This window comes from Oryctolagus cuniculus, chromosome 1, assembly GCF_964237555.1.
Source record: "Oryctolagus cuniculus chromosome 1, mOryCun1.1, whole genome shotgun sequence".
NCBI lineage: Eukaryota > Metazoa > Chordata > Mammalia > Lagomorpha > Leporidae > Oryctolagus > Oryctolagus cuniculus.
The window spans coordinates 201,690,855-201,718,102 of record NC_091432.1 but is presented as its reverse complement, the minus strand read 5'-3'; the positions used below and the strand labels follow the sequence as shown (position 1 = coordinate 201,718,102).

General features: G+C 50.2%; 1 protein-coding gene across 4 annotated transcripts; it reads left to right on the top strand.

Moving 5' to 3' along the window:
• Positions 1–936: 936 nt before the first annotated feature.
• On the top strand, positions 937–24,038 carry TRMO (tRNA methyltransferase O). Of its 4 annotated transcripts, none has more exons than XM_008263070.4 (5): positions 937–1,096; positions 7,366–7,540; positions 12,174–12,331; positions 17,544–18,191; positions 23,597–24,038. In XM_008263070.4, the coding sequence occupies exons 1-5, from the start codon at positions 1,021–1,023 to the stop codon at positions 23,848–23,850; spliced, it is 1,311 nt and encodes a 436-aa protein (XP_008261292.3). In that variant the 5' UTR covers positions 937–1,020; the 3' UTR covers positions 23,851–24,038. The 4 variants fall into 4 exon arrangements, with proteins under 4 accessions (XP_008261292.3, XP_069910945.1, XP_051699770.2 ...); XM_051843810.2 differs by lacking the exon at positions 937–1,096 and adding an exon at positions 1,186–1,667; XM_051843817.2 differs by lacking the exon at positions 937–1,096 and adding an exon at positions 2,630–2,926.
• The last annotated feature ends 3,210 nt before the right edge of the window (positions 24,039–27,248 follow it).

The window sequence follows — 27,248 nt, the reverse complement described above, 5'->3', positions numbered from 1 at the left end:
CCAAGCACTAGGGCTGTCTTCCACTGCTTTCCCAGGTACGTTAGCAGGGAGCTGATCCCCAAGCGGAGTGGGGAGAGGCGCTCGTGTGCATGGGATGCTGGCAGGTGGTAGCCTAACCCGCTGCACCGTAAGGCCGGCCCTTCTGCTGGGTAGTTTCTTCTGAAGATCTACTAGTCGATGACAAATGAACAGACTGAGAAACAGCTTTTCATGATTGTTAAGCTCTTAAATCTGTGGCCTGGTATGCTTTTGGATATTTTACATTGCAGGAAATATAAAGGTCTTTTTTTCCACTCCAGAAGCAGAAGGATAAAAGGTCCAGAAACAGAATTAAGTACGTAGAGGAACTTGATGTAGCCAAGACGTCACAAGTGGGTACAGGACGGGCCGTGGGTGTAGGGGACGAAAAGCCAATTCTCGCTGGGCCTCGACCCCCAGAATCCCCCCAAAGGACCTGCTCCGCTGACTCCCTTCACTCTCACTTCAGAACTGAAGGGTAGGAACACGGGGTTCCTTCCTGACCAAACACTTTTAGTAAGGAAAAATCGGCGCATATGCAAGGGTAATCATCTCTGTATTCCCACCACCCAAGGAGAATTATTATATTTCATAACATCTGGTCCTTCTGCTATGTGGTATCTACACACAGAATTTTCTCTAACCATTAGGGTCATTCATTGAACATGTGGGTTGCCCGTGACTGTTTCCAGAGAGCCATCTTTGCGCCGCCCCCCGACCCCGGAAAGCGCGGGAACTCAGAGCCAGGATTCCCCGAGAGGACGTGACCGCAGCGGAGTGCGAGACGTGGGTCTGAAAAATAAAACGCAAGCGAAAGGCTCTCGGGGCCGCCAGTATCGCCGGCGGTCCGCGACGCCGCCCACAGCGCGCGCCCCCTCCCGGCGCCTGCACTGCTCCTGCGCCACCCGGCGGGCGCCGCTACTGCGCAGGCGCCAGACCCGGAGAGCGGAAGCGGAAGCTTTGGCGCGTCGGGTGGGCACCCCGCCTCCGCCATCAGTAGCCATGCGCGGCGAGGAGGAGCCAGGGCCTGGGCGTACAGCGACCCTGTGCGGGTGCGTGAAGCCCGCCCTAGAGAGAGGTAACGTGTCAGAACCTAGCAGTGCCGCTTGGAGGGAAGGCCTAGGTCCAGGCAGGCGACTTCATTGCTGAGAGGGGTGTGCGATGCAAGGTCTTGCACCGACATGCGTCATTCCCCTACTTCGGGCAAAGGCGCAGTCACGTGCTGCGGCCACCACGTGACGAGTTGAGGCGAGCGTGATGGCGTCATCGCGCGTTTTCGGGTCTCGGTGGAAGAACACGCGCGCGTACTGGCTGCCTGGTCCTGGCTGTTGGCTTTGACGGCCGCGTGCGATGTAGTGAGCTCTCTTAGGGAGTGCTTTCCTGCTGTAGACGACTTCTGTGTACAGCTGGCCGATTAGGAGTTAATAATAAATGCCCCGTGATGTGTGGAGAGAGGCTGTGAGTTGGAACTGGACCTTGGAAGATAGGCATGAGTTTTGCTTGTTTCCGCCTCTTTATAGAGAGAACAGAAACTAGAGGACACAAATGGAAGAAAATAAAAATAGCCTGCCCTCACCCAGAAAAGAACGCTGTTAAAATCTTGGTGTCTGCTTGTCATGTTTGTTTCATTGTATGCAGACTAGAAACAGGTGATATGTCACTCCACCGTTTATTTTCTTAAATCTAAATTTCATATATATTTTTTTAAGATTTATTTATTTACTTGAAAGAGTTATACAGAGAGAGGAGAGGCCAAGAAAGAGAGAGAGGCCTTCCATCTGATGGTTCACTCCCCAGTTGTCCACAACTGTGGGAGCTGCGCTGATCTGGAGCCAGGAGCCAGGAGCTTTTTCTGGGTCTCCCAAGCAGGTGCAGGGGCCCAAGGACTTGGGCCATCTTCTGCTGCTTTCTCAGGCCACAGCAGAGAGCTGGATCAGAAGTGGAGCAGCCGGGACTAGAACTGGAACCCATATGGGATACCGGCGCTTCCGGCCAGGGCGGTAACCCGCTGAGCCACAGCGCCGGCCTCCTCATTTCTTTACATGGCAATTAATTTTACGGGCTTGCATGTTGTTTTGCTTTAGAAATGGGCCTGTAATTTAGCTTATGTCCTGTTGGACATTTAGGTTATGGACAATTTTCAGTGTTTTAAATGTTCTTGAAACTGAAATCTCTGTGTGTGCACTGAGTGTTGGAACCTAAGCTGCATTTTGTTGAAGTGCTATTATCTGGTCAGTGTTGGGCTCATTTTAAAAAATGGTTGCGTGTGGGGTGGGTGCAGTGGCACAGCGGGTAAAGCTGCCACCTGCAATGCTGGCATTTTTTATGGGCTCCGGTTCAAGTCCCAGCTGCTCCATTTCTGATCCAGCTCTCTGCTATGGCCTGGGAAAGCAGTAGAAGACGGCCCAAGTCCTTGGGCCCCTGCACCTGCATGGGAGACCCAGAAGAAGCTCCTGGTTCCTGGTTTCGGATTGACCCAGCTCCAGCTGCTGCGGCCATGTGGGAAGTGAACCAGCAGATAGAAGACCCCTCTCTCTCTCTGCCTCTCTGTATCTCTGCCTTTCAAAAAATAAAGTAAAAAAATAAAACGCTTGCTTGCTGCCAGCTTACAAGTATAATATTTTGACAGGCAGGAGAGAGCTGAAGCCAGGGCTCAGAGTTCTGCAGAGTGTTGGGGAGCCAGAAGTCTCAAGTGTTGGGTGGAATAGGAGGGTGAATCCTTTTGGATTCTGGAGCACCTTGGAAACCACGCCAGTAGTTGTGACATGGAAAGTTTAAAGGTGGACAGTAGCATGAAGACTAGGAGGTTTGAGGATTGGTCTGGTGTGTTTTGACCTGAAGCTGGGCAGTGAAATATTGAATAGCCCCGACAGAACTGAGAAGGACTGGGACTTTCAGAGCAAGATGGGTAGGTAAGCCTGTGTGCATACAACTCTGGATTCGTAACTTGCTGGCTTTTATTTTTTTTTTAGAAATTAAATTTTTTTCGAAGATTTTATTTATTTATTTGAAAGGCAGAGTTGGAGAGAGAGAGAGAGAGAGAGAAGTCTTCTATCTTCTGGTTCACTCCCCAAATGGCTGTAACAGCCAGAGCTGGACTGATCAGAAGCCAGGAGCTTCTTCCGTGTCTCCCACATGGGTACATGGTCCCAAGGACTTGGGCTATCTTCTGCTGCTTTCCCAGGCCACAGCAGAGAGCTGGATCAGAAGTGGAGCAGCCAGGACTTGCACCGGTGCCCATATGGATGGGATGCTGTCACTGCAGGCGGCGGCGGCTTTACTCGCTACACCACAGGGCCAGTCCTGCCAGCTTTTTATTACTTAGTTAGTGTAGTTAAAAATGGGGAAAAGCCTGAACAAAAACTTCAGAAACCTGTCCTTGCTGAGCACCTTCTATTGTAAGAGTCTTGGATGCTCACATATTTTATTCATACTCTTACAAGTTTCCAAGGTGGGTATCATTTTCCTTGCTTCATGGATGAGGAAACCAAGATTCAGAGAGAGAAGCTAGCTTTGCCCGGGGTCACACAGTGTGGGTGGCCCTAGGTTTGCAGTCCTTTATCTGTTACCACACCCAACCCCCTAGCCCCCCACTCCCTCTTTCCATGAGATTCTCCTGCTGCTGCTGCCCTGGCACCTCCGCTCTCACACAGGAGACCTTTGCGAGGCCTGTCCACTTCCTGTCCGTCTCTCAGGACACTGGAAGCCCTTGAGTGGAGGAGCTGGTTCTTGTTTATCTCTCGGGCTTGAGCACTTAGCACAGGACTTACCAAATTTTAGGGGCTTGCTGTTTTTTGTTTGGTTGGTTTTTTTGAGACAGAAGGCAAGAGAAGGAAGGTAGAAATTCTGGGTGGACAGTATCAAGTTTCTACTGCAAAGAGTAAGATACATATTTGAAAATTATTGGGCACTTATATTTCAAAGCATGTATTATTCCAAAAAGGAGTGCACAGAGAACAGAGTTAGGTTCCAGAAGCATTCAGACTTGCTAGAATGTGGATGGTTGGTATTTTGGGAGTGGTCCCTACATTTCAGAGGGACCCAGGAGGAGGAAGTCCTACAGAGTAGCTCCTGAGTTTGCTTCCAGTTCATTGTCATCCCAGTGTTGTCTTTCTCAGGTTCTTTTTTTTGGGGGGAGGGGGATCTTTTTTTTTAAATATTTTATTTATTTGACAGGCAGAGTTACAGAGAGAGGTAGATACAGAGGAAGAGAGAGGGAAAGAGAGAGGTCTTCCATGTACTGGTTCACTCCCCAAATGGCTGCAACGGCCAGAGCTGTGCCGATCCGAAACCTGGAGCCGAGAGCTTCTTCCAGGTCTCCCACGTGGGTACTTGAGCCATCTTCCACAGTTTCCCAGGCCATAGCAGAGAGCTAGATCTGAAGTGGAGCATCTGGGACTCAAACCAGTGCCCATATGGCTTTCTGGCATTGCAGGTGGCGGCTTTACCCGCTACACTACAACACCAGCCCTTCATGTAATCTTTAAATTGTTAAAAATTTTATTTGGAGGGGCCGGCGCTGTGGTGTAGTGGGTGAAGCTACCGCCTGCAGCGCTGGCATCCCATATGGGTGCCGGTTCGAGTCCCGGCTGCTCCACTTGCAATCAAGCTCTCTGCTATGGCCTGGGAAAGCAGTCGAAGATGGCACCCATGTGGGAGACCTGGAAGAGGCACCTGGCATCTGGCTTCGGATTGGCACAGCTCTGGCTGTTATAGTCAATTGGGGAGTGAACCAGAGGATGGAAGATCTCTCTGTCTCTCCTTCTCCCTCCCTCCCTCCCTCCCTCCCTCCCTCCCTCTTTCTCTCTCTCTGTCTAACTCTGCCTTTCAATAAATAAATCTTAAATTTTTTTTTATTTGGAAGGCAGAGAAACAGATAGGCAGACACAGAGGGATCTCCCATGCACTAATTCACTCCTCAAATCCTGCAACAGCCAGAGCTGGGCCAGGCTGAAGCCAGGAGTGGGGAACTCAGTTCAGGTCTCCCATGTGAGTGGCGGGGAGCTGAGTGGTTGCGCCGTGTCCTGCTGCGTCCCAGTCAGTGTGTGTTAGCAGGAGGCTGGAAATGTGACTGGAGCTGGGGCTGGAACCCAGGTGCTCTGATACAGGGTGTGAGCCTCCCAAGCAGCATCTTAATGACTTTGCCAACCACTAACCCCTGACATGTTATATGTATCAAATAATACTGTGTAAACCAATGAGAGGTAGTGTGAGGGACAGCCCCAGACTGACAAGTCCTACTGCTTGTGCTGATAGATTGAATAGAAAATAGAAAGAAAATGAAGGTTTAGAATGTGTATCATCTTTTCTAAGATTTATTTTATTTATTTGAAAGGCAGAGTTACAGAGAGAGGTGGAGACAGAGAGAGAGAAAGCAGTCTTCCATCTGTTGGTTCACTCCCCAAATGGCCGCAATGTCTAGGGCTGGGCCAGGCTGAAACCAGGAGCCAGGAGCTTCTTCCAGGTCTCCTATGTGGGTGCAGGGGCCCAAGTGCTTGGGCCTTCCTCAATTCCTTTCTCGTGCACATTAGCAGGGAGCTGGATCAGAAGTGGAGCAGCCGGGACTTGAACTAGTGCCCATGTGGGATGCTGGCGCTGCAAGCTAGGGCTTTAACCTGCTGTGCCACAATGTTCGGCCAAATGTATATTATCTCTTAAAAGAAGTTAGTGAAACTGTCATGAAATGTGAACAAAATTATAAATTGAAAATGGAAGTCATGGAGAACTTGGGCTTGAAACTTACTAGAAAGGCATTACTGGTTGTGGGTTTTTTTGTTTTGTTTTTTACTGATTTTGTTTATCACAAAAACTTTTTAATAAAGATTTATTTATTTATTTATTTGAAGGCAGAGTTGGAGGGGGAGAGGGAAAGAGAGAGAGAGAGAGAGAGATCATCCATCTGCTGGTTCACTCCCCAAATGGCTGCAATGGCCAGGGCTGGGCTCGGACAAAACCAGGAGCCCGGAACTCCATCTGAGTCTCTCCTGTGGGTGGCACAAGCCTAAGTACTTGGGCCATCTTCTGCATATTTTCCAGGCTCATTAGCAGGGAGCTGGATCAGAAATAGAGCAGCTGGGACTCAAATCAGCACCCATTTGGGATACCAGTGTCACAGGCAGCAGCTTAACCCACTGAGCCACAACGCTGGCCCCTAATTGCAAAAAGGTTGATAAATGTTCTTCCAGGTAGCTTTTGGACATACGTATATACATAACTTAGGAAAATATATAAACACATTTTCATAACTGAGATGAGGCTGTCCATACTGTTCTGTAATCAGTTAGCGTTACATACTCCCCTCTCCCCAAGCAACATACAGAATGTTACTACTTAGAGGCAGGGCACTAGACAATGGGACTAGAGCAGTAAGCAAGACAAAAGCTCATGCCCACGTGGAGTGTACATCCCGAGAGCAGAGCGCTCCTGCACGTAGCCTGACCTGGCATGTGTCCTGCCTCTGGATGTTTTAGCAGTGAGCTCCTGGAACCCCCTTTGTTGCTCAGCGTGGTGTATTTCATATGTCCTGCGGCTTCCTATTGGAAACATCCGTTTACTTGTATCCAGCCGTTGTCTCCTCCTGACCTTCATTGTTTTCTGTCTCATACTTCGTACTTCATCCAAACAGCTTGTGCCCTGTGAATGCCATGACGTTTGTCTTTTAGTTTTGTGTACTTTGTCTTGGCTTTGGCCAAAGTGACATAGCTTGGTAATCGCAGCGTGAAGTTCAATTGTAGTCATGGTAGGTCCTTTTAAATGTTCCCTCCCCTCTGCCGTTCCTCTTCCTTCCCGTTTCCTTCCCATTATTCTTTCTGAGTCATCTAGAGGGATGTAACCATGTGTCTGTAATGATGAGGATACTTTTACGTATTCATGAACACTATAAATTAATCACTTTTTTAAAATAAAAAGGTTTACTTTGAAACTCCACGTATGAAATGTGGAGCTAGAGGGAGAGAGAGAGAGATCTTCCATCTGCTGGTTCATGCCCCAAATGGCCACAATGGCCAGGGCTGGTGCAGGTCAAAGCCAGGAGCCTGGAACTCCATCTGGGTCTTCAGTGTGGGTGTAGGGGCCCAAGCACTTGGGCCATCTTCTGCTGCCTTCCCTGGTGCATTAGCAGGGGCTGGATCGAAAGTGGAGCAGCCAGGACTTGAACAGGCACCCATATGGGATGCCAGTGCTACAGGTGGTGGCTTAAGCTGTTGTGCTATAACACTGGTCCCAAAATAAGCACTTTTAATAGTTGCATAATACCTGGTAGTCTTTACAACTGTGCAGAGAGAAAACATGTTTTCTTGTGTCTTTGACCTTTCTACTAATGATTCCTTCCCTAATTTTCTTCTGTAGGGAATCTTTTAACTGAGCCAATAGGCTACTTGGAATCCTGTTTCTTGGCCAAGAATGGTACTCCAAGGCAGCCATCCATTTGCAGCCATTCACGGGCCTGCCTGAAGATCAGAAAGAGTGTCTTCAACAATCCTGAGCACTCCTTGATGGGCCTAGAGCACTTTTCTCATGTTTGGTAAGATGTTTCGGACCAGAACTTGCCCCTAATAAAGTACTTCAGTTGACAGCAACCTTGGAGTCTGCGTCCAGGCCACCCTTGTCTATCGTGTGGGATTTCCGTGCCGTATTTGTGTGTGTGATTGCATACTTTGGAGACCCTCAAGGAAGCTTGGGATCCGTGGATGGGGCGTGTTTCATTTAGACTTGGTTGTAATTGTGATGAGGCTGTGCAGCTGGAACTGGCCCTGTCTCTGCCGGTGGGTCATCCCAGTGCCCTGCAGACCAGGAACCATCAAACGAGGCCCAGAGAGCAAATGTGGCTGAGTGCCTGTGCTGTAAATCAGGTTTACTGGAGCACAGGGGCTTACTGCCCCTTCCTTTGTCTTGTCCCTGGCTGCTTTGGTGCCGCCACACAGGCAGAGTTGAGTAATTGGAACAGTGACTGGCGGGCCTGCAGATGCTAGATAGCGACTGTCTGATCCTTCACTGAGAATGCTTGCAGGCCCTGCCCCAGACCCATGAGGATTAAGTCTACTCTTCCTAGAAGACAGGAGACCCTAGGAACCTAGACATTTTCAGTAAAGTGTTAGCTGCCCTTGGGCCGCTGTTACACTGGCGTCCCTTGGAATCCTGTCTCCATCTGTCCTCCTCAACTTCAATGTCAGCAGTCAGAACTGCTGTAAGTTAGCTCTTGGATACCTCACTTTTAGTGTTTATTCTGAAATAGGGTGTTTTCTGTTAATTTAGAGACATAAGTAGATTGGAAAAACATAGGTATTCTGACCTAGCTGGTATGATTTTGGTTGAATTCTGTAAAGTAAAGACATTGTTGATGTAAAAAATGGATTCAGAAGTATGTAAAGAGGTTTTTTTTTTTTTTTTTTTTTTTTTTTTTTTTTTTGACAGGCAGAGTGGACAGTGAGAGAGAGAGACAGAGAGAAAGGTCTTCCTTTGCCATTGGTTCACCCTCTAATGCTGCCGCGGACGGCGCGCTGCGGCCGGCATGCCGTGCTGATCCGAAGGCAGGAGCCAGGTGCTTCTCCTGGTCTCCCATGGGGTGCAGGGCCCAAGCACTTGGGCCATCCTCTGCTGCACTCCGGGGCCACAGCAGAGAGCTGGCCTGGAAGAGGGGCAACGGGGACAGAATCTGGTGCCCCAACTGGGACTAGAACCTGGTGTGCTGGCGCCGCTAGGCAGAGGATTAGCCTAGTGAGCTACGGCGCCGGCCTAAACAGGTTTTTATTCTTTGTTTTCTTGTTTGTTTTCTCTCTCTTGCCTTCTTTCTCCAACACTCTTTTCCCTTTTTTTTTTTTCTTTTTAAATACACATAGAAGTATGAATACACACATATTCTTAAGAATGGAATATGTTTTCTTCATTAATAGTATGTATCATGCAGAACTTTTATGTCAATACATGTGGGTTGACCTGTTTTTTATTTTTTAAATTTATTTTCTTTATTTGAAAGGCAGAGTTACAAAGAGAGAAGGAAAGACAGAGAAAGAGATCTTCCACCCCAGGTTCACTCCTCAAATGGCCACAATGGCAGGGCTGGGCCAGGCTGAAGCCAGAAGCCAGGAACCAGGAGCTTCTTCTGGGTCTCTCATGTGGGTGCAGGAACCCAAGCACTTGGGTCATCTTCTACTGCTTTCCCAGGCCATAGCAGGGAGCTGGCTCAGAAGTGGAGCAGCCAGACTTTAACCGATGCACTGCAGGTGGAGGCTTAACCTGCTATGCCACAGCGCTGGCCCCTGTTGACCTGTTTTTTTTAAAAAAAGCGTTGCCTTTTTTTAAAAAAATTAATTAATTAATTTGGAAGATAAGTTACAGACAAAGAGAGGGAGAGATAGTGAGAAAGGTCTTCCATCTGCTGGTTCACCCCTCAAATGGCCCAAACGGTTGGAGCTGAGCCAATCCAAAGCCAGGAGTCAGGAGCATCTTCCAAGTCTCCCAGGTGGGTACAGGGGCCCAAGCACTTGGACCACCTTCTACTGCTTTCCCAGGCCATAAGCAGAGAATTTGATCCAAAGAGGGGCAGCCAGGACTTGAACCGGCACCAATATGAGATGCCGGTGCTGCAGGCAGAGGCCTAGCCCACTATGCTACAGTGCCAGCCCCTCCTTTTTTTAAAAAAAATTTATTTGAAAGGCAGAGTTATAGAGAGGGAGAAACAGAGAAGGAGAGAGATCTTCCATCCACTGATTCACTCCTCAGATGACCTTAATGGCAAGGCCTGAGCCAGGCCAAAACCAGGAGCCATGAGCTTCATCTGGGTCTCCCACATGGGTGTAGGGGCCTAAACACCCGAGTCTGTTTTCCCAAGCACCTTAGCAGGGAGATGGATTGGAAGTGGAGCAGCTGGGACTCGAACTGGCACCCATATGGGTTGCCAGGCTGAAGGTGCTAGCTTTAGCTGCTATGCCACAGCGCCAGCCCCGATATAGTTCTTAAACTTTTTAATTTATTTTCATTGTAGTTGAAAGACAGACACAGGTGGAGGGGGATCTTCCATTTACTGGTTCATTCGCCAACACCTGCAATGTCCAGGGCTGGGCCAGGCTGAAATCAGGAGCCTGGAACTCAGTCTGGGTCTCCCACGTGGGCAGCAGGGACCCAGGTACTTGAGCCATCACCTGCCACCTCCCCAGTGGGCATTAACAGGAAGCTGCATTGGAAGCAGAGTTGCTGGGACTGGAACCAGGCACTCTAATATGGCTGTACCAAATGCCCACCCATACTTTTACATTTTTATGGACAGGTTGTCAGGAATGGATATATTGGGCCATAGGGTATGCATAATTTTGGAAAGCTACTACCAAATTGACCTCTAAAATTAGCCAATTTGGGGGCAATGTTGTGGCACAGTCAGTTAAGCCACCTCCTGCAATTCTAGCATCCCATATGGGTGCTGGTTCTAGTCCCTGCTGCTCCAGTTCTGATCCAGCTAGTGCATCTGGGAAAGCAGCGGAAGATGGCCCAAGTGCATGGTCCTCTGCCACCCACCTGGGAGACCCAGATGGAATTCTTGGCTCCTGGCTTTGGCCTTTGCTGAGCCTTGGCCATTGCGGCCTTCTGGGGAGTGAATCAGCAGGTGGGAGATGGATCTCTGAGTTTCACTTCATCCCTCTCTCTCTCTCTCTTTCTGTAACTCTACCTTTCAAATAAATAAATAAATCTTCAAAAATTAATCAACCTGTATTTTAACATTACATACAAATGACCTTTCCACACACCCTCCCACAAACATTGGTTAGCAAGTTTTTATATTTTTGCCTGGAGAATACGCATTGTATTTTTTAGTTTAATTTGTTAGTCATTAATGAGGTTCAGCTTCCTTTTGTGTGGCTCTTAGCTGCTGCAGTTCTTTTGTGAATTGTCTGTGTGTTCACAGCTCAGTGACCTGTGATGGGTTGTCCTTACCTAGTGACTTTTAGGAGCAATTTATGCAGCACTCATGGTAATCCATCGTCTATCATAGATGTAGCAAGCCTTTTCTTTCAGGCTGATACTTTGTAGTGCAAAAATGGAATGACGGGGGGGCCAGTGCTGTCGCGCAGTGTGAGCAGCACTGTGACATAGCAGGTAAAGTTGGTGCCTGCAGCGCTGGCATCCCATGTGGGCACCAGTTAGAGTCTCAGCTGTTCCACTTCTGATCCAGCTCCCTGCTACTGAGCCTGGGAAAGCAGCAGAGGATGGCCCAAGTGCTTGGGCCACTGCACCCACCTGGGAGAACCCAAGAGTTTCAGGTTCCTGGCTTCTTCCTGGCCCAGTCCTGGCTGTTGTGGCCATTTGGGGAGTGAACCAGTAGATGGAAGATCTCTCTCTCTCCTCTGTCTCCCCCTCTCTCTATAACTCTCTCTATAATTTCAAATAAATAAATACATCTTTGAAAAAAAAACGGAATGATTTCAGGGCCAGCACCATGGTGCAATAGGTTAATCCTCCGCCTGTGGCGCCGGCATCCCATATGGCCGCTGGTTCTAGTCCCGGCTGCTCCTCTTCCCATCCAGCTCTCTGCTGTGGCCTGGGAAGGCAGTGAAGGGTGGCCCAAGTGCTTGGGCCCTGCACCCGCATGGGAGACCAGGAGAAGCACCTGGCTCCTGGCTTTGGATCAGCACAGCTCTGACCGTTGCTGCCATTTGGGGAGTGAACCAACAGAGAGAAGACCTTTCTCTCTGTCTCTCCCTCTCACTGTCTGTAACTCTACCTCTCAAATAAATAAATAAAATCTTTAAAAAAAAAATGAAATGAATTCATGAATTTAGATCTGTTGCTATTTTTCTTTCTGGGTCCTTGGTTTTGTATCTTGTCTGGGAAGACTCAGTCAAGGTTGTCTAACATTCCAGCGCCTCAATTTCCTCATCCCTGACATGGGGGAGAAGTTGGGATTCCGTGACTATGAACTTGTGTGGCCTGCTGCTGGGCAAGTGGCAGGCCTGTTGGGTTGCTGCCGTGTGCCAGCCGTTGTGTCCTGTGCAGAGCAGGTGTGGATTCTGTCTTCCTTCAAGGAGGACAGCCGGTTGCTACTGAAGACCACTTAAAACATTCCCAGTGTTCATTTGTGGGGGAATTCCATTGTTACCCCTCAAGTCATTGTGTTTAGAAATAACTCGTGCTATTTTCTCAGCGCTTTTGCTTATTTTCAACAGGATTTTGTTTGTTTTTCACAAAAATGGTCACTTGAGCTGTAAGGCAAAAGTGCAGCCCCCACGGCTGAATGGGGCGAAGACTGGGGTTTTCTCCACCAGGAGCCCGCATCGTCCCAACGCGATTGGACTGACGCTGGCCAAGCTGGACAAGGTGGAAGGTAACCATTTCCTTTCTATTTTTACTTTTCTTTGAATTCTCTACCCCAAAGTCTGATAAACTCGACATAGCATTCACCAGGGCTGTTACTTAGCCAAGCACCCGCCGGTGCCGGTTACTCCTGAGAACCGCCAGACGCCGAGGAAAATAGAACGATTGGAGGAGTGTTTGCGGGAAAGCACTTTGAGCTCTCAGAGGGTGCTAGAGCTTGTGTATCCCATTGTGTGTATGGAAAGCTATTGTTATTTAAATAACTCCCAGATTGTAGAATCATTGAGCTGGAAACTGAATTGTCTCTGGCTTGGGATGCAGTAAATGTAAAACGATTAAGAAATACTCAGACACTTAGGTGGCATCCATGTGTCCATTGTGGGTGCATGGAGTGGTGGAGCCTCGCTTCTCCCTGCAGGCTTGAGGAACCAGGGGCCAGCCAGCAGCTGTGCTGCGAGCAGGGCTCTGGGACGGGTGCTCTAAAGGATCAAACGTGTTGTCAGACCCTGAGTAGCCGAGAGGAATACTGTATGGGCTGTCACTGTGTGTCCACGTATGACCCAGTGACACCGTTTCAGAAAGCTTTCCATTCTTGGCTCACTCTTACCCAGTAAGTCCATTTGATAGAGAGGCAGAAGGCGAGACAGCAGATAGATCGGGAGTCAGGACGCCACGCCAGGCTTCAGCTTGATGGTTTGTAGAGGGTCAAAGGACAATGACCTGCTCTCTGTGGCTGCAAGGGACTGGTTTTTGTGGATATATATATATTTAAAGATTTGTTGATTTTATTTGAAAATCAGAGTTACAGAGAGGAGCACACACACACACACAGCAAGCTTCTGTCCTTGTTGGTTCACTCCTCAGATGGCTGTAATGGCCAGCACTTGGGTCATCTGCATTTCCCAGGCCATTATCAGGGAGCTGGGTTGGAAGTGGAACAGCCAGGACTGGCTCCCATATGGGATGCCAGTGTCATAGGCAACAGCTTTACCCACTATGCTGCAATGCTGGCCCCTCATTTATATATAAATATATATGTATATGTATATATGTATATGTATATATATAACTTATTTGTTTATTTGAAAGGCAGAATTACAGAGAGGCAGAGAGAGAGAGAGAGAGAGAAAGAGAGAGAGAAGTCTTCCATCTGCTGGTTCACTCCCTAAATGGGCACAATGGCCAGAGCTGGGCTCTTTCGAAGTCAGCAGCTTCTTCTGGGTCTCCCACATGGGTGTAGGGGCCCAAGAACTTGGGCCATCTTCTGCTGCTTTCCCAGGCTGTAGCAGAGAGCTAGGTTAGAAGTGGAGCAGCTGAGAGAGCTGGATTGGAAATGGAGCAGCTGGGATGCTGGCACTGCAGGCAGCGGCTTTACCAGCAATGCCAGAGTGCCGACCTCTCTCTATATATTTAAAGATGTTAGTTATTATTTATTTGAAAGGCAGAGTTACAGAGAGAGCCATCTTCACTTCCCAAATGGCTGCAACAGCTGGGGCAGGGCCAGGCTGAAGCCAGGAGCCAGGGGCTCCATCTGGATCTTCCAAGTGGATGGCAGGGGCCCAAGTATTCAGACCATCTTCTGCTGCTTACCCAGGCCATTAGCAGTGAGCTCAATCAAAAGTGGAGCAGCCGGGACTCCATAGGATATTGGCATCACGGGTGTGGCTTACCCTGCTGCTCTACAACTCCGGCCCCTTTTTGAGGCTCTTAAGAGACAAAGTCTCTAAGAGTGCTGTTCAGGCCATTGGGCACTAAATAGATGCAAATGGTTATTTTGTTTATTCTTCCCCAGAACTTGGACTCTTCCACCAGATTGTACACAGCTGAGTAGATTTTAGGTAGGTTTTCCAGTAAAAATCATTAGCCACCCCATCTTGAGTTTTATTGATTTGTGATGATGTAACAATTTGGATTGCAGTGCTGTTTATGATCATGCAGCCCACGCCTGTTTCCTTGTACTGAGTTTGTACCAGGCATTGTGCTCTATGCTGGAGATAGGAGTGTCAACAAGTCAGATAAAAATCTGTGTTCTTGGGCAGGTGTTTAGCTTAGGGGTTGATGCCAGCATCCCACATGAAGGTGCTCGGGTTCAGTTTGTGGCTCTAGCTCCTGACTCCGGCCTCCTACCAATACAGACCCTGGCTCAAGGTCTGGACCCTTATCCCTCTTGAAGGAGACCTGGATTGTGGTTTTGGCTTCCAGCTTAACCCAGAGCTGTTGTGGGCATTTGGGGAGTGAACCAGTAGATGGGGGCACTCCCTAGTCTGTCTCTCCCCCTCCCTCTGCCTCTCAAATAAGTAAATTAAAAAGAAAAATGGTGTGCTAAAGGCTTGAAATACATATGGGAGAGGTTAAAGGGCAAACCTAACAGCACTGTAGATGCGATTGCCCTGTAAGCCCTACAGCACGAGCAGGTGCCTGTCTGGTGCTTGGCCATCGGTAAAGAGTGTTCCTGGGCATCATCTCACAGAGGCCCTGGGGGTCCAAGAGAGTAGCAAAGGCCTTTCATGGATGAGCGAGCTGAGGCTCTTTGACACTGAATAACTCGCCTGGTAGCTTCCAGCCAGGCGGCTGTCTGACTCCGGATCCCACGAACTCCTTGTTGTTGTAGTTTTGTCTTGTGGCGGGCGTCAGGAAGCTGACAGGCCTCCAGTGTGCAACCTCTCTTCTAGATGTTTCCCTCATACAAACTCTCCTGATCTGACTTAGCTGCATGCAGCATGCAGAGACAGCAGCAGTTACCAGAGGCAAAGGATCATCGGAGAGTCCCTGGGGTTGCACGGCCCGAGGTGGAAGCCAGCGCCCCGTGACTATAGCCGCTCTAGCTGGGTGCCCCACGGCTTCCTTAGGGCCTGGCCTGACCTCTTCTCTTCTATTAAAATAGAATAAAAATGGGATGGTCACTGTTTCCTCTTCCAATTCTGGGCAATCTCTCTAATTCTTTTTGCTATTCTAAGGAAGAGTTTAATTTAGCAGGTTTGTAACTCACAACCTAGCTCACTCCTTTTAGAAAAAGAACTTGTGTCTTCACTCTCAAGCTGGTCAGCTGTTTTTTCGAAAGCTGCTGTCTCCCCTGGTGTACAATCTAAAATGACATTCAGAGAGGTTAAGGTGATGGAGCTGGTGTTGTGGCATAGTGGGTAAAGCTGCTGCCAGCATCCCATACGGGTGCTGCTTTGTGTCCTGGCTGCTCCACTTCCAATCTAGCTCCCTGCTAATGTACCTGAGAAAGCAGAAGATGGCCCAAGTGCCTGGGCCCCTCCCACTCAGCTTGGAGACCTGGAAGAATCTCCTGGCTCCTGACTTCAGCCTGGCCCAGCCCTGACCATTACTGTCATCTGGGGAATGAACCAGCAGATGGAGGATCAAATCAAATCAAATAAATCTTAAAAAAAGGAAAGAAAGAAAAAGAGATGAGGGTGAAAAAAAGATCAAAAAAGGAATAACTGTTCTATTGGGTCATTGGCCAGGGAACAAGGCAACAGTCCATTATAAATACTTTCAGAGGCAGAGAAGGGGGCAATGCCTCTCCTGCCATCATATCACAAAGGGTCATAGGCAGCACCCCTTAACAAAAGACAGGCTAAGAACCATAGCACAGGAGTCATACAGAAAGTATGAGAGTCTGTGTGAATTCTTTCTCTATGCAGCAGTGTCTTTGTCCTGTAGCTGTTAGGTGTAATCCATCATTTAGAACGTGAAAAATGCTCTTTCCAAAGTTCCAGGCCATTCACAGTTCAGAGTGTTTTAGAAACCAGGTTCTCTCTCTCTCTCTCTCTCTCTCTCTCTCTCTCTCTTTTTTTCTTTTTTGAAAGATTTATTTATTTGTTTGAAAGGCAGAAATAGAAGGAGAGAAAGAGAGATCTTCCATATGCTGGTTCACTCCCCCAAATGGCCACAATGACTGGGTCTGGGTTAGGCTGAAGCCAGGAGTCAGGAGCTTCTTCCAGGTCTCCTACATGGGTGCAGGGGCCCAAGCACTTGGGCCATCCTCCACTGCTTTTCCAGGCACATTAGCAGGGAGGTGAATCAGAAGTGTAGCAGCCGGGACTTGAACTGGTGCCCATATGGGATCCTGACACTGCAGGCGGCAGCTTTACCTTCTTTGCCACAGCGCTGGCCCCTGAAACCGGGTTCTTTCAGCAATCATTTTTTTTTTAACTGGAGATGGAATAGAATGTGATCACTTGCAGTTTTTCAGCTCTGGTTTGACCGATTTCCCAGGGGTCAGGTTGGCAGACTCTGTTCCAGTAGCAGGAACCGACGGGCGGGACCATGGAGGACCCACCCTTGAGGTTTGCTGATGGTCACTTACATGCTACAGAAGTGTTGCGTCTCAGTGGACAGGATTTCTTCTGTTGCCATGTAACTGACTCCCAAACACGTAGCAGTTTAAGCTGTACTTGGGTACGATGTGCTTGGAGCACTGGGATATTTCTTGGCCGAACTGACTTCCCTGGAGTTGCAGCGCCGAGGCCCCAGCCTCCCACCAATTGCTGGCTGGCGGCCACCTCAGCCCCCCAGGGCCGCTTGCGGTTCTGCCGCACAGGCCGTCCCAGCATGCCTGCTTTCTTCATCCAGTGCAAGGAGCGGCTCTCGAGCGAGGCACCAGCGAGCAGGGGCCTTTCATAGCTGAACGGGATCCGAGAGGGCAGCACACTTCACCGCCCAGTTTCTGTTGGCTAGAAGCAAGTCTTGCTCAAGAGGATGGGTCGTCTGAGGGCAGGGATACCAGGAGGATGGGATCACGGGGGCCGCCTTAGAGGCTGTGCCTCGGCGGAGCCTCTCCTTGGTCCCACAGATATGTACTGAGAACCGTCCCATGCCTGGGAGAGCTGGAACGCCAGCCCCCACCCCCTGGTCCAGTCCTGCTCACTGTCGAGGACAGAGGCTCCAGGCAGACCCTGGCCAAGCCCCGTGGCTCCTGTGAGCCTGCAGGAAGGAAGAGCCTGACAGGCTTTGTCGAGGAGGTGTCACGTGACAGCCTGGAGGCGCAGGTGAGCATCTGATAGGTAAAGGAGGGGCTGACAGGTGGGTATCCAGGCAGAGAGAGAGCTGTGTGTGGGCACTAGGTGGAGAAGAGCCTGGTGCAGAAGAGAAATGGGAGTAAACCCAGTGCAGTATCCGAGACAGAGGTGGAGACAGGATTCTGGAGTATAATTGTGTTTTCCAGCGCTTTGCCCTTTCCCTCGTAAGTCTTTTTTTTTAAATTCACATTCCAGGTGGAGCTGTATACCTTTCTGGAATTGACATGATACATGGCACACCGGTCCTAGACATAAAGCCCTACATAGCTGATTATGACTCGCCGCAAAATTTGATAGCACCTTTAGAGGACTGTGAGTCACAGAACGACCAGCGTGCACCAGAGCCCACGTCCCAGGCTGGTGGCGAGACTGACAGCTGCACCAGGGGGCAGCTCCCAGCATGCGAGGACCCGCGGCCCTGCCAGAGCACTGAGGAGAAACCCAGACGCCCTGGCTGCGGGACTTCAGGAGCAAACCTCCTGGAACCCAGTGACCCAGCAAGGCACATGGACCTGGCAGGGAGCTTGGGGCTGGAGTCGGGGGGTGACCAGAGTGCGAGTGTGGCAGAGGCACAGAGTGGCTCCCGGGGCCTGAGGAAGGACTTCGCAGAGGACGGAGCAGAGCCAGGGCTAAGGAGAGCTGAAGGAGCTGCATTCCTGCAGGGAGGCAGTGCGGAGGCGTGGACCAGGGCTGCTTCCTGCCCGGCCGGGACCGCTGCTGGAGCCCCCCGCAGCAGCGTGGTCCCTGCCTGGGTGCGAGAGGCCCCCGCGGCCACTTTACACGTCCGGTTTACTCCTCACGCAGAGAAGGATCTCGCGCAGCTCGGCTCAGCAGGCGAGCCAGGTACCCTCGCTTCTTAGCTTTCATTGTGAGACGTAGTGGCTGTGTGCAGTGTTCGTCAGGATGACTGGTTTTTAAAAAATAATTTGGGAGGCAGAGATAGAGAGACAGAGCTCCCATTCATTGGTTCATTCCCCAAATGCCTGTGATGGCTAAGTCTGGCTGGGGCCAAAACAAGGAGCTGGGAATTCAATCTAGGTCTCCCACGAGGGCGGCAGGGACTCAGTTTCTTGAGCCAGCACTGGCTGTCTCCCAGGGTCTGCACTGGCAGAACACTGGCATTGGGAGTCTGAGCAAGGTGCCTAACCCAGGCGCTCGGATGTAGCGTGTAGCATGTAGCATGTAGGTGTCTTAACTGCTAGGCCAAAAGCCCACCCCAGTGCAACTAGTGTTCAAGAGACATACGAGCATAAAGTATCCAGGCAACAACATCATACAACAGCTCTAATTTGGGGAATTCAACAACTGGTCGGAATTGTTGGCCGAGGATGGCTGCTGCCTCCCAAGCTCCTTGTGCCTGTTAGAGTAGTTCTTGGCGTTTTCAAAGAGCATTAGGAAGGAGTTGTCAGGTGTGCTGTGTGTGTGGGCTTTCTGCTATGTTTTACCGTCTGACTGCAGAGGTTGCCTTTCATTCTAACACTCAGGCAGCTGACAGCTCAGGCTGTGGCACAGAGGAAGAGTCACTTAGTGTAGCACTTGCCCCACAAAGTCCCTGCCCTCGAGACACGCATGTTTCTGTAGATGAGAGGCTGTGGGGCTCTTAGGTGGCGGCTGTGCACTCATACTTGGCTCTAACCGAGCGTTAGCTGGTTTCCACAGTCCACGGCAGATCCCACGTGGCAGCCCAGAGTGAAGGAAGGGGCTGTTAAGAGGTGGGCTGGTGGTGCCTGTAAGAAGTACCCAGTTGGACGAGATGTCAGATTCAGGAAGGGGACAAGCTGTTCTTTTGTGTTACACTCAGGAGCGACTGTAGCCATCAGAAGAGGGAATTTTGTTCATTTTTTTTTTTATTTTTAAGATCTATTTATTTATTTGAAAGGCAGAAGCATAGAGGGGGGGGGAGAGAGAGAGATTGATTTTTTTTTTTTTTTTTGGACAGGCAGAGTGGACAATGAGAGAGAGAGAGACCGAAAGGTCTTCCTTTGCCGTTGGTTCACCCTCCAATGGCCGCCGCGGCCGGCACACCGCACTGATCCGATGGCAGGAGCCAGGTGCTTCTCCTGGTCTCCCATGGGGTGCAGGGCCCAAGCACTTGGGCCATCCTCCACTGCACTCCCTGGCCACAGCAGAGAGCTGGCCTGGAAGAGGGGCAACCAGGACAGAATCTGGCGTCCCGACGGAGACTAGAACCCGGTGTGCCGGTGCCGCAGGTGGAGGATTAGCCTAGTGAGCCGCGGCGCTGGCCAAGAGATTGATTGATTTTCCATCCACTGGTTCACTTCCCAAATGGCCACAATAGCCGGGGCTGGATCAGGTCAAAGCCAGGAGCCAGGAGCTTCTTCCGGGTCTCCCATGTGGGTGCCCAAGCACTTCATCCTCTGCTGCCTTCCCAGGTGCATTAGCAGGGAGCTGGATTGGAATTGGAGCAGCCAGACTTGAACCGGCGCCCATATGGGATGCTACTGGCACTGCAGGCAGAGGCTTAACTTACTACACCACAGTGCTGGCCCTCTTGTTCATTCATTCTCCGAGAGTACACTGAGCTTTTCTAGGCCCTTGGGATATATCACTGAGCAAAAGAGATAAAAAACAAACAAAAAAAATCCCTGCGCTCAAGAGCTTGTATTCTGTTGGGGCAGAGAGAGACAAACTAAAAGCTGGTAAGTAAGTGAATTACTGTACAAACCATACAGAACCACTGTGTATCACGTTGGCAGGTTCTGAGGGCCGTGAGGAAAAGAGGAAAAGAGAATATGGCGGACTTGAGGAGTTGCAGTTTCACATATGTGGCCAGGGTGGGAGTCATTGAGAAGCCATCTGAGATCAGAGGCAAAGGAAGTGAGGCTGGCCCAGCCAGCTCAGGGAAGCGGCAGCCTGAGGACAGCCAGTGCGTGGCACCGTGGGGAGTGTGCGATCAGGTGAGCGGAGTGGAGCAAGGGCAGAGTGCTGGAGCTGAGGTCATAGGCTCTAGGGAGAGCATGAGGTCACAGAAATTTTTTTGAATTAAATTTGAGAGGCAAAGACAGAGTGTGCTCCCCTATCTACTGGTTCACTCCCCAAACGCCTGTGATGGGCAGGGCCAGGGCCAAGCCAGGAGTTGGGAATGTAATGTAGATCTCCCATGTGGGCGGCAGGGACCGCAGCCTCCCAGGGTCTGCATTGGCAGGAGCTGGAGCTGGGTGGGAGACCAGCCCCGGCACTCGGATGTGGGGTGTTTGCCTCTTAACCACTGGGTCAGATGCCTGCCCGTCACGGAGAGGGCCTCGGGAAAGACTCGCGTTTCCATCTTGGGAGAAGTGGGAGGCGGAAGGACTTGATCTCAGTATCCCCAGGGAGCAGGAGGCTGTGTCCAGGTCAGAGGGCCGCCCAGAGGTGGCCGCAGGTGACTTCTGGACGTCACACCCCAGCAGCATGCAGGCCTTGTTCAGACAGTGAAGGCTTTCGCTCTGTTTCCAGAAAATACAGAGCTAAGCAGCCACAGACAGAGGGTCTCAGCCTGTCCCAGACAGAGGGGGAGAATGAAGAAGACAGGAAGGGGTTTGGCATTTAACACCTCAACCTGAAGGGAATCTTCCTGGTGGGAAGATGTTGGGGCAAGACACAGCCACAAGTATCCTGGAGCGTTCCCTGCTCTGCCTGTCGGGGCTGCAGCCAACCCACATGGCTGCCTCTGCAGCCCCTCCTGTGGGTGGAGGCACGTGGTAGGCCAGCGTGCCCCGCAGCACCTGTACCTGCGGCTGGGGCAGCTCCATGAAGGTGTGCTGCTCAAGTCTTGGGCTGCTGCTGCTTCTTTTTTTTAAAAAAAAGGTTTATTTATTTATTTGAAAGGTAGAGTTACAGAGAGGCAGAGAGATCTTCATCCACTGGTTCATTGTCCAAATGGCCTCAACAGCCGGAGCAATGCCGATCTGGAGCCAGAAGCCAGCAGCTTCTTCCGGGTCTCCCATGTGGGTGCAGGGGCCCAAGGACTTGGGCCATCCTCTGCTGCTTTCCTGGGCCATAGCAGAGAGCTGGTTTGGAAGTGGAGCAGCTGGGACTCAAACTGGCACCCACATTGGATGGAGGCACTGCAGGTGGTAGCTTTATCCACTACGTCACAGCACTGGCCCCCCACAGTTACTTTTTTTTTTTTTAAGATTTATTTATTTATTTGAAAGTCAGAGTTACACAGAGAGAGAAGGAGAAGCAGAGAGAGAGAGAGAGAGAGAGGTCTTCCATTCGCTGATTCACTCCCCAGTTGGCTGATCTGAAGCCAGGAGCTTGGAGCTTCTTCCAGGTCTCCCATGTGGGTGCAGGGGCCCAAGCACTTGGGCCATCTTCAGCTGCTTTCCCAGGCCATAGCAGAGAGCTGGATCAGAAGTGGAGCAGCTGGGACTCGAACTGTCACCCATATGGGATGCCGGCTTTACCTGCTATGCCACAGCTCTGGCCCCTGGGCTTCTCATTCTTTCCTGAGGCTTTTTTTGTAAACAGAGCCTCTGATTTTAATGTGGGTCTCTTTGTTTTGAGAGTTTTGTTGACAGAGGTCTTTGCATCACTTTGTACAGTTGGTGGGAGGAGTCAGGCCACTGTGGAAGGCTAGCGTCAGAACATGGGAGTGCTGCCTTGTCTGCCCTTGACATCCACACTCGGTCCCTGCTACCCACATGGAGAAGTGGCATCTTGGACTACAACACAGCGTGTCTGAGGTGCTTCAGATATGCTGCACTGGTTTAAAACTGGTAGAGGGGCCGGCACTGTGGTGCAATGGGTTAACGTCCTGGCCTGAAGCACCAGCATCCCATGTGGGCGCCGGTTCGAGTCCCGGCTGCTCCTCTTCCAAACCAGCTCTCTGCTGTTGCCTGGGAAAGCAGTAGAAGATGGCCCAAGTCTTGGATCCCTGTACCCATGTGGGAGACCTGGAAGAAGCTCCTGGCTCCTGGCTTTGGATCAGCTCAGCTCTGGCCGTTGCGGTCGTTGGGGGAGTAAACCAGCGGAATGGAAGACCTCTCTCTCTCTGGCTCTACCTCTCTCTCTGTAACTCTGTCTTTCAAAGAAATAAAAAATAATTCTTTAAAAAAAAAAACTGGCAGAAAGGAGCAGTTGTGCAATGCAGTTATAAAACAGGGACTGATTGAGAGCAAAGAGCAGGATGGAGACCTGTAGGGAACTGGAAGATGACTTCCAGAAGCTCAGAACCTAGAGGAGGAGAAAGACATTGACGTGGGAGGGAATTGGTGCTACTGTGGCAGCCTGGGCAAGTGCTGTGGACACAGAGGGGGTTCTGACTCGGGGTGGGGAGGAAATGTGGTGAGGCTTCCTGGAGGAAATGGCATTTCAGCTGAATCTGGAAAGATTCTGTTGTAATTATTAATAATGAGGTCATAGTTACTTTTTTTAAAAAGATTTATTTATTTATTTGAAAGTCGAAGTTACACAGAGGCAGAGGCAGAGAGAGAGAGGTTTTCCATCTGCTGGTCCACTCCCCAAATGGCTGTAATGGCTGGAGCTGGGCCAATCCAAAGCCAGGAGCCAGGAGATTCTTCTGCATGTCCTATGTGGGCGCAGGGGCCCAAGCACTTGGGCCATCTTCTGCTGCTCTCCCAGGCCATAGCAGAGAGCTGGATCAGAAGTGGAGCAGCCGGGACTCCAACCAGCACCCCTGTGGGATGCCAGCACTGCAGGAGGCAGCTTTACCTGCTATGCCACAGCACCGGTCTCCCCACAGTTACTTTTAAAGTTTAGTACATACTGGTTTTTAAAACAAATTACAGTAGATTAGGAGTGGTATTTCTTGAAATGCACACCTGGGTGGAACCCCATGGCTGTCTCCCCAGTGATGACACTGGGCATGCTCAGTGTGTCTGTTTCATTCTTGTCCTGGGACCCTTAGCCTTGTGGGCTTAGTGGTACCTGTGCAGCTGGGACGCCCGGTGCTTTGCCTGCACCCAGCATTCTGGGTTGTGTAGATTCAGTTCCCTTCCTTGTGGCTCTCTGAGGATCCTGGGTCTGTCGTGTAGTTCCTTGTCTCCGTTCAGAGAAAGAAACGAGAAGTCTACATTGGGAACAGAAGAGCGACGTGTGGGTTGGCAGAAAGTAAAGCCTGCTTCTCACAGCCGGGAGACTAAGGGAGAACGTGACCAGGATTTCCTTGTTCAGTAGAATAAAAACTCGGGGGTACACGAGTGAAATTGCCCAGATTCCACGTGCGCTGGAACGGAGTTGGACCTGCGTGGTCTCAGCATTGGGCTGTGTTCTTCACGTTGCAGGTGTGGATCAGGCATCATTTAAATACTTCCGGTCAGCCGAGGAAGCGAGGGGCGCCATCGAGGCCGTGCTGGCCGCCGACCCGCGGTCTGTGTACCGCCGCAAGCTCTGCCAGGACCGCCTTTTCTACTTCACCGTGGACGTCGCGCACATCACCTGCTGGTTTGGCGACGGCTTTGCGGAGGTCCTGAGGGTCAAGCCAGCGTCCGAGCCTGTCCAGGTGCCTGGGGAGTCCTTGTGGGACCAGCCTCCATGATGTCTTTATGGCAGCCTCGTTGACGTTTGGAATGACTGCTGGGTTTTCTGTGCAGGCTAATGAGGTCCCTGCTTTGCAGCAAGAAGGCAGTGCTTTGTGATCTCACGGCTTTGATTTGGGCTTCTCAAAATATGTATTTGAAAAACATTTTAATAAACTTCATTGAAGGGTATAAAATACAGAGAAAATGCTTTTTTGTTGTTGTTGTTCTTTTAAAAAAATTATTTATTAGGGAGACAGACAGAGCTCCCATCCACTGGCTCACTCTGCAGGTGCCTGCTGTGGCCTAGGTTGGGCTGAGCCGAAGCCAGGAGCGGGGAGTGCGTCCAGGTCTCCCACACGGGTGGCGGGGCCAGCTGCTGGAGCCATCGCCCTGCCTCTCAGAGTGCACATCTGCAGGAAGCTGGAGCCAGATGTTGAGCAGAGGCATCCAGCCTAGCGTCTTAACTGCTGGGCTCAGTGCCATCGGCTCAGTGTCCACGCTGAAGAACCCAAAGGTGGCGCTGTCTCCATGAGTTCTGAAAGAAGCGGATTGTTCACAATGGTTGAGAAAGGCAGAGGTCATTCTAGCAGGGACTTTCAATTTGAGGGAGTGTGGTCAGCAGTTCACATTGACTTTCCTGCCTGGAAAAGCCCCATCTCTCCCTTTTATTCTATTTATTTATTTATTTATTTATTTGACAGGCAGAATGGGCAGTGAGAGAGACAAACAGAGAGAAAGGTCTTCCTTTTGCCGTTGGTTCACCCTCCAATAGCCGCCATGGCTGGCGCGCTGTGGCCAGGGCACTGTGCTGATCCGAAGGCAGGAGCCAGGTGTTTCTCCTGGTTTCCCATGGGGTGCAGGGCCCAAGTACTTGGGCCATCCTCCACTGCACTCCCTGGCCACAGCAGAGAGCTGGCCTGGAAGAGGGGCAACTGGGACAGAATCCGGCGCCCCGACCGGGACTAGAACCCGGTGTTCGGGCGCCGCAAGGCGGAGGATTAGCCTAGTGAGCCGCGGCGCCGGCCCTCCCTTTTATTCTAAAACTGTTAGGGTATCTCAGGAAACTAAAGAATATTCACCAAGTGGTTATAGATATCCTTAGAGGTTACACCCCCATGTTCAGGCACTTTGTGGTACACACACACACGTGTAAGTGTGTACATACTTAAATCTGATACTGAAATAGAGACACTCTGAGATTTGTTTGAATGCCTTTGTATCAGAAAGAAAATCTCTCCCCAAAATTCAAGAAAATAATTAGTAATTTCTATCTTACTTCTTCTGTAACTGTTGAGAACCTGCAATGGGTTGGGTTTGGATAATAAAGTGAAATGAATAGGACTCAAGTTGCAAGCCATGGTTAGTGGAGGAAGACAAGGTACAAGCAGATTATTGTGTTACCGTCTGATAAATGCAGTGATCAAGTCAGCACTGGTTCCTGTGCAGGGCCACGTGGGAAGCAGTTCTAAGAATGTATTGCCTATAGGAGGTTTTACCGATGTGATCGCAGATAACTGAAGATTTATGATCGGCGTAACCAAATTAGACACCTGTCAGCATGACACAAGCTTTCCTAATCGCAGTTGTAGATCACGGCAGCTGACTGATGAGGTTTTGAAATGAGCCCTGTTGCCTGTGGGTGCTCGTGTGGAGTCATTTGTGGCCCAGGACACTATACTCGTGGACCAAACTGGTTTACCGTGGCCTTTGATGTTACTCAGAACTTCTTGAAGTATCTTTAGCTTGACTTTTTAAAAGCTGTTTATTTTGAAATAATTATAGATTGCAGAAAGTTACATAAGTAGTCCAGAGGTTCTGAACCTTTGCCGTAGCGTCTTGTGGAAGTAGTCTTACATGGCTGTAGTGTGATTGTAAAGCTGGGTGGGTGTTGGTGCAGTTTGCTACACCGCTGCTTACTATGCTGGCACTGTATTGGAATCCTGGCTGCTTTGCTTCCCATCCAGCTCCTTGCGACTACGCCTGGAAAGCAACAGGTGTTGGTCTCTGTATGGGAGACCAGGATGGAGTTTCTGGCTGCTGGCCTTGTCCAGGCCCAGCCCTGGCTGTTGCCACCATTTGGGAAATGAATCAGTGGATGGAAAATCAATCTCTTCCCCTCTCTTTGTCCCTCTCTCTCTATTATTCTGTGTTTCAAATAAATAAATTAACTTTTTTTTTAAAAAAAAGAAGGTGGTAAGTTGGTAAATGTGTCCTTCAGTTTGATTTATTTATATCCTTTATCATAAAAAATTACCTTGAAGCCGAATCAGGGTTCAAGCACCAAGCTGTCGATGTTTACTGCAGGAGGATGACTGGAGATAACGGTAGCCGGCCTTTTTTTTTTTTTTTTTTTTTGACAGGCAGAGTGGACAGTGAGAGAGAGAGAAACAGAGAGAAAGGTCTTCCTTTGCCGTTGGTTCACTCTCCAATGGCCGCCACGGCTGGCGCGCTGCGGCCAGCGCACCGCGCTGATCCGATGGCAGGAGCCAGGTGCTTCTCCTGGTCTCCCATGGGGTGCAGGGCCCAAGTACTTGGGTCATCCTCCACTGCACTCCCTGGCCACAGCAGAGAGCTGGCCTGGAAGAGGGGCAACCGGGACAGAATCCGGCACCCCGACCAGGACTAGAACCCGGTGTGCTGGCGCCGCAAGGCGGAGGATTAGCCTAGTGAGCCATGGTGCCAGCTGGTAGCCGGCCTTTTAACAAGAGGACCGTTGGCATTGTTTGGGGTTTTGTTAAACCCCTACATTCTTAGGATTTCAGAACTTTATTTATTTTAAAAAGATTTATTTTATTTATTTGAAAGAGTTACAAAGAGAGGTTGAGACACAGAGAGAGGTCTTCCATCTGCTGGTTCACTCCCCAGATGGCCGCAACGGCCAGAGCTGTGCTGATCCGAAGCCAGGAGCTTCTTCCATGTCTCCCACATGGGTACAGGGGCCCAAGGACTTGGGCCATCTTCTACTGCTTTCCCAGGCCATAGCAGAGAGCTGGATTGGAAGAGGAGCAGCCGGGACTCAAACCAGCACCCATATGGGATGCTGGCACTGCAGGCTGGAGCTTTACCCGCTACACTATAGCACTAGCCCCTCTAATTAACTTTCAGATCTCCCTACAACCTCTTTGTTCAAAGAAATACTATCTTTGAAATAATCTGAGTAAATACTTTACAAAGCAAACACTGATTCACGAGACTCTTGCCGTAATAACTACTTTTGGTAGGTCTCCTAAGTGCGTCCTCGATCAGTTTTCTTGACTATAGGGTAACAGTGGCACTGAAACATTTCTAAGTATAATAGAACATTTCATTATATCCGTTTCTGTCAGTCTGTCAGAAGCACGTCATGATGATTGCATTGGCCGTTTCCGCTGGTTGCCAGGAGGTTCTTCCACCGAGGGCTCCCCTGGTTTCCCCT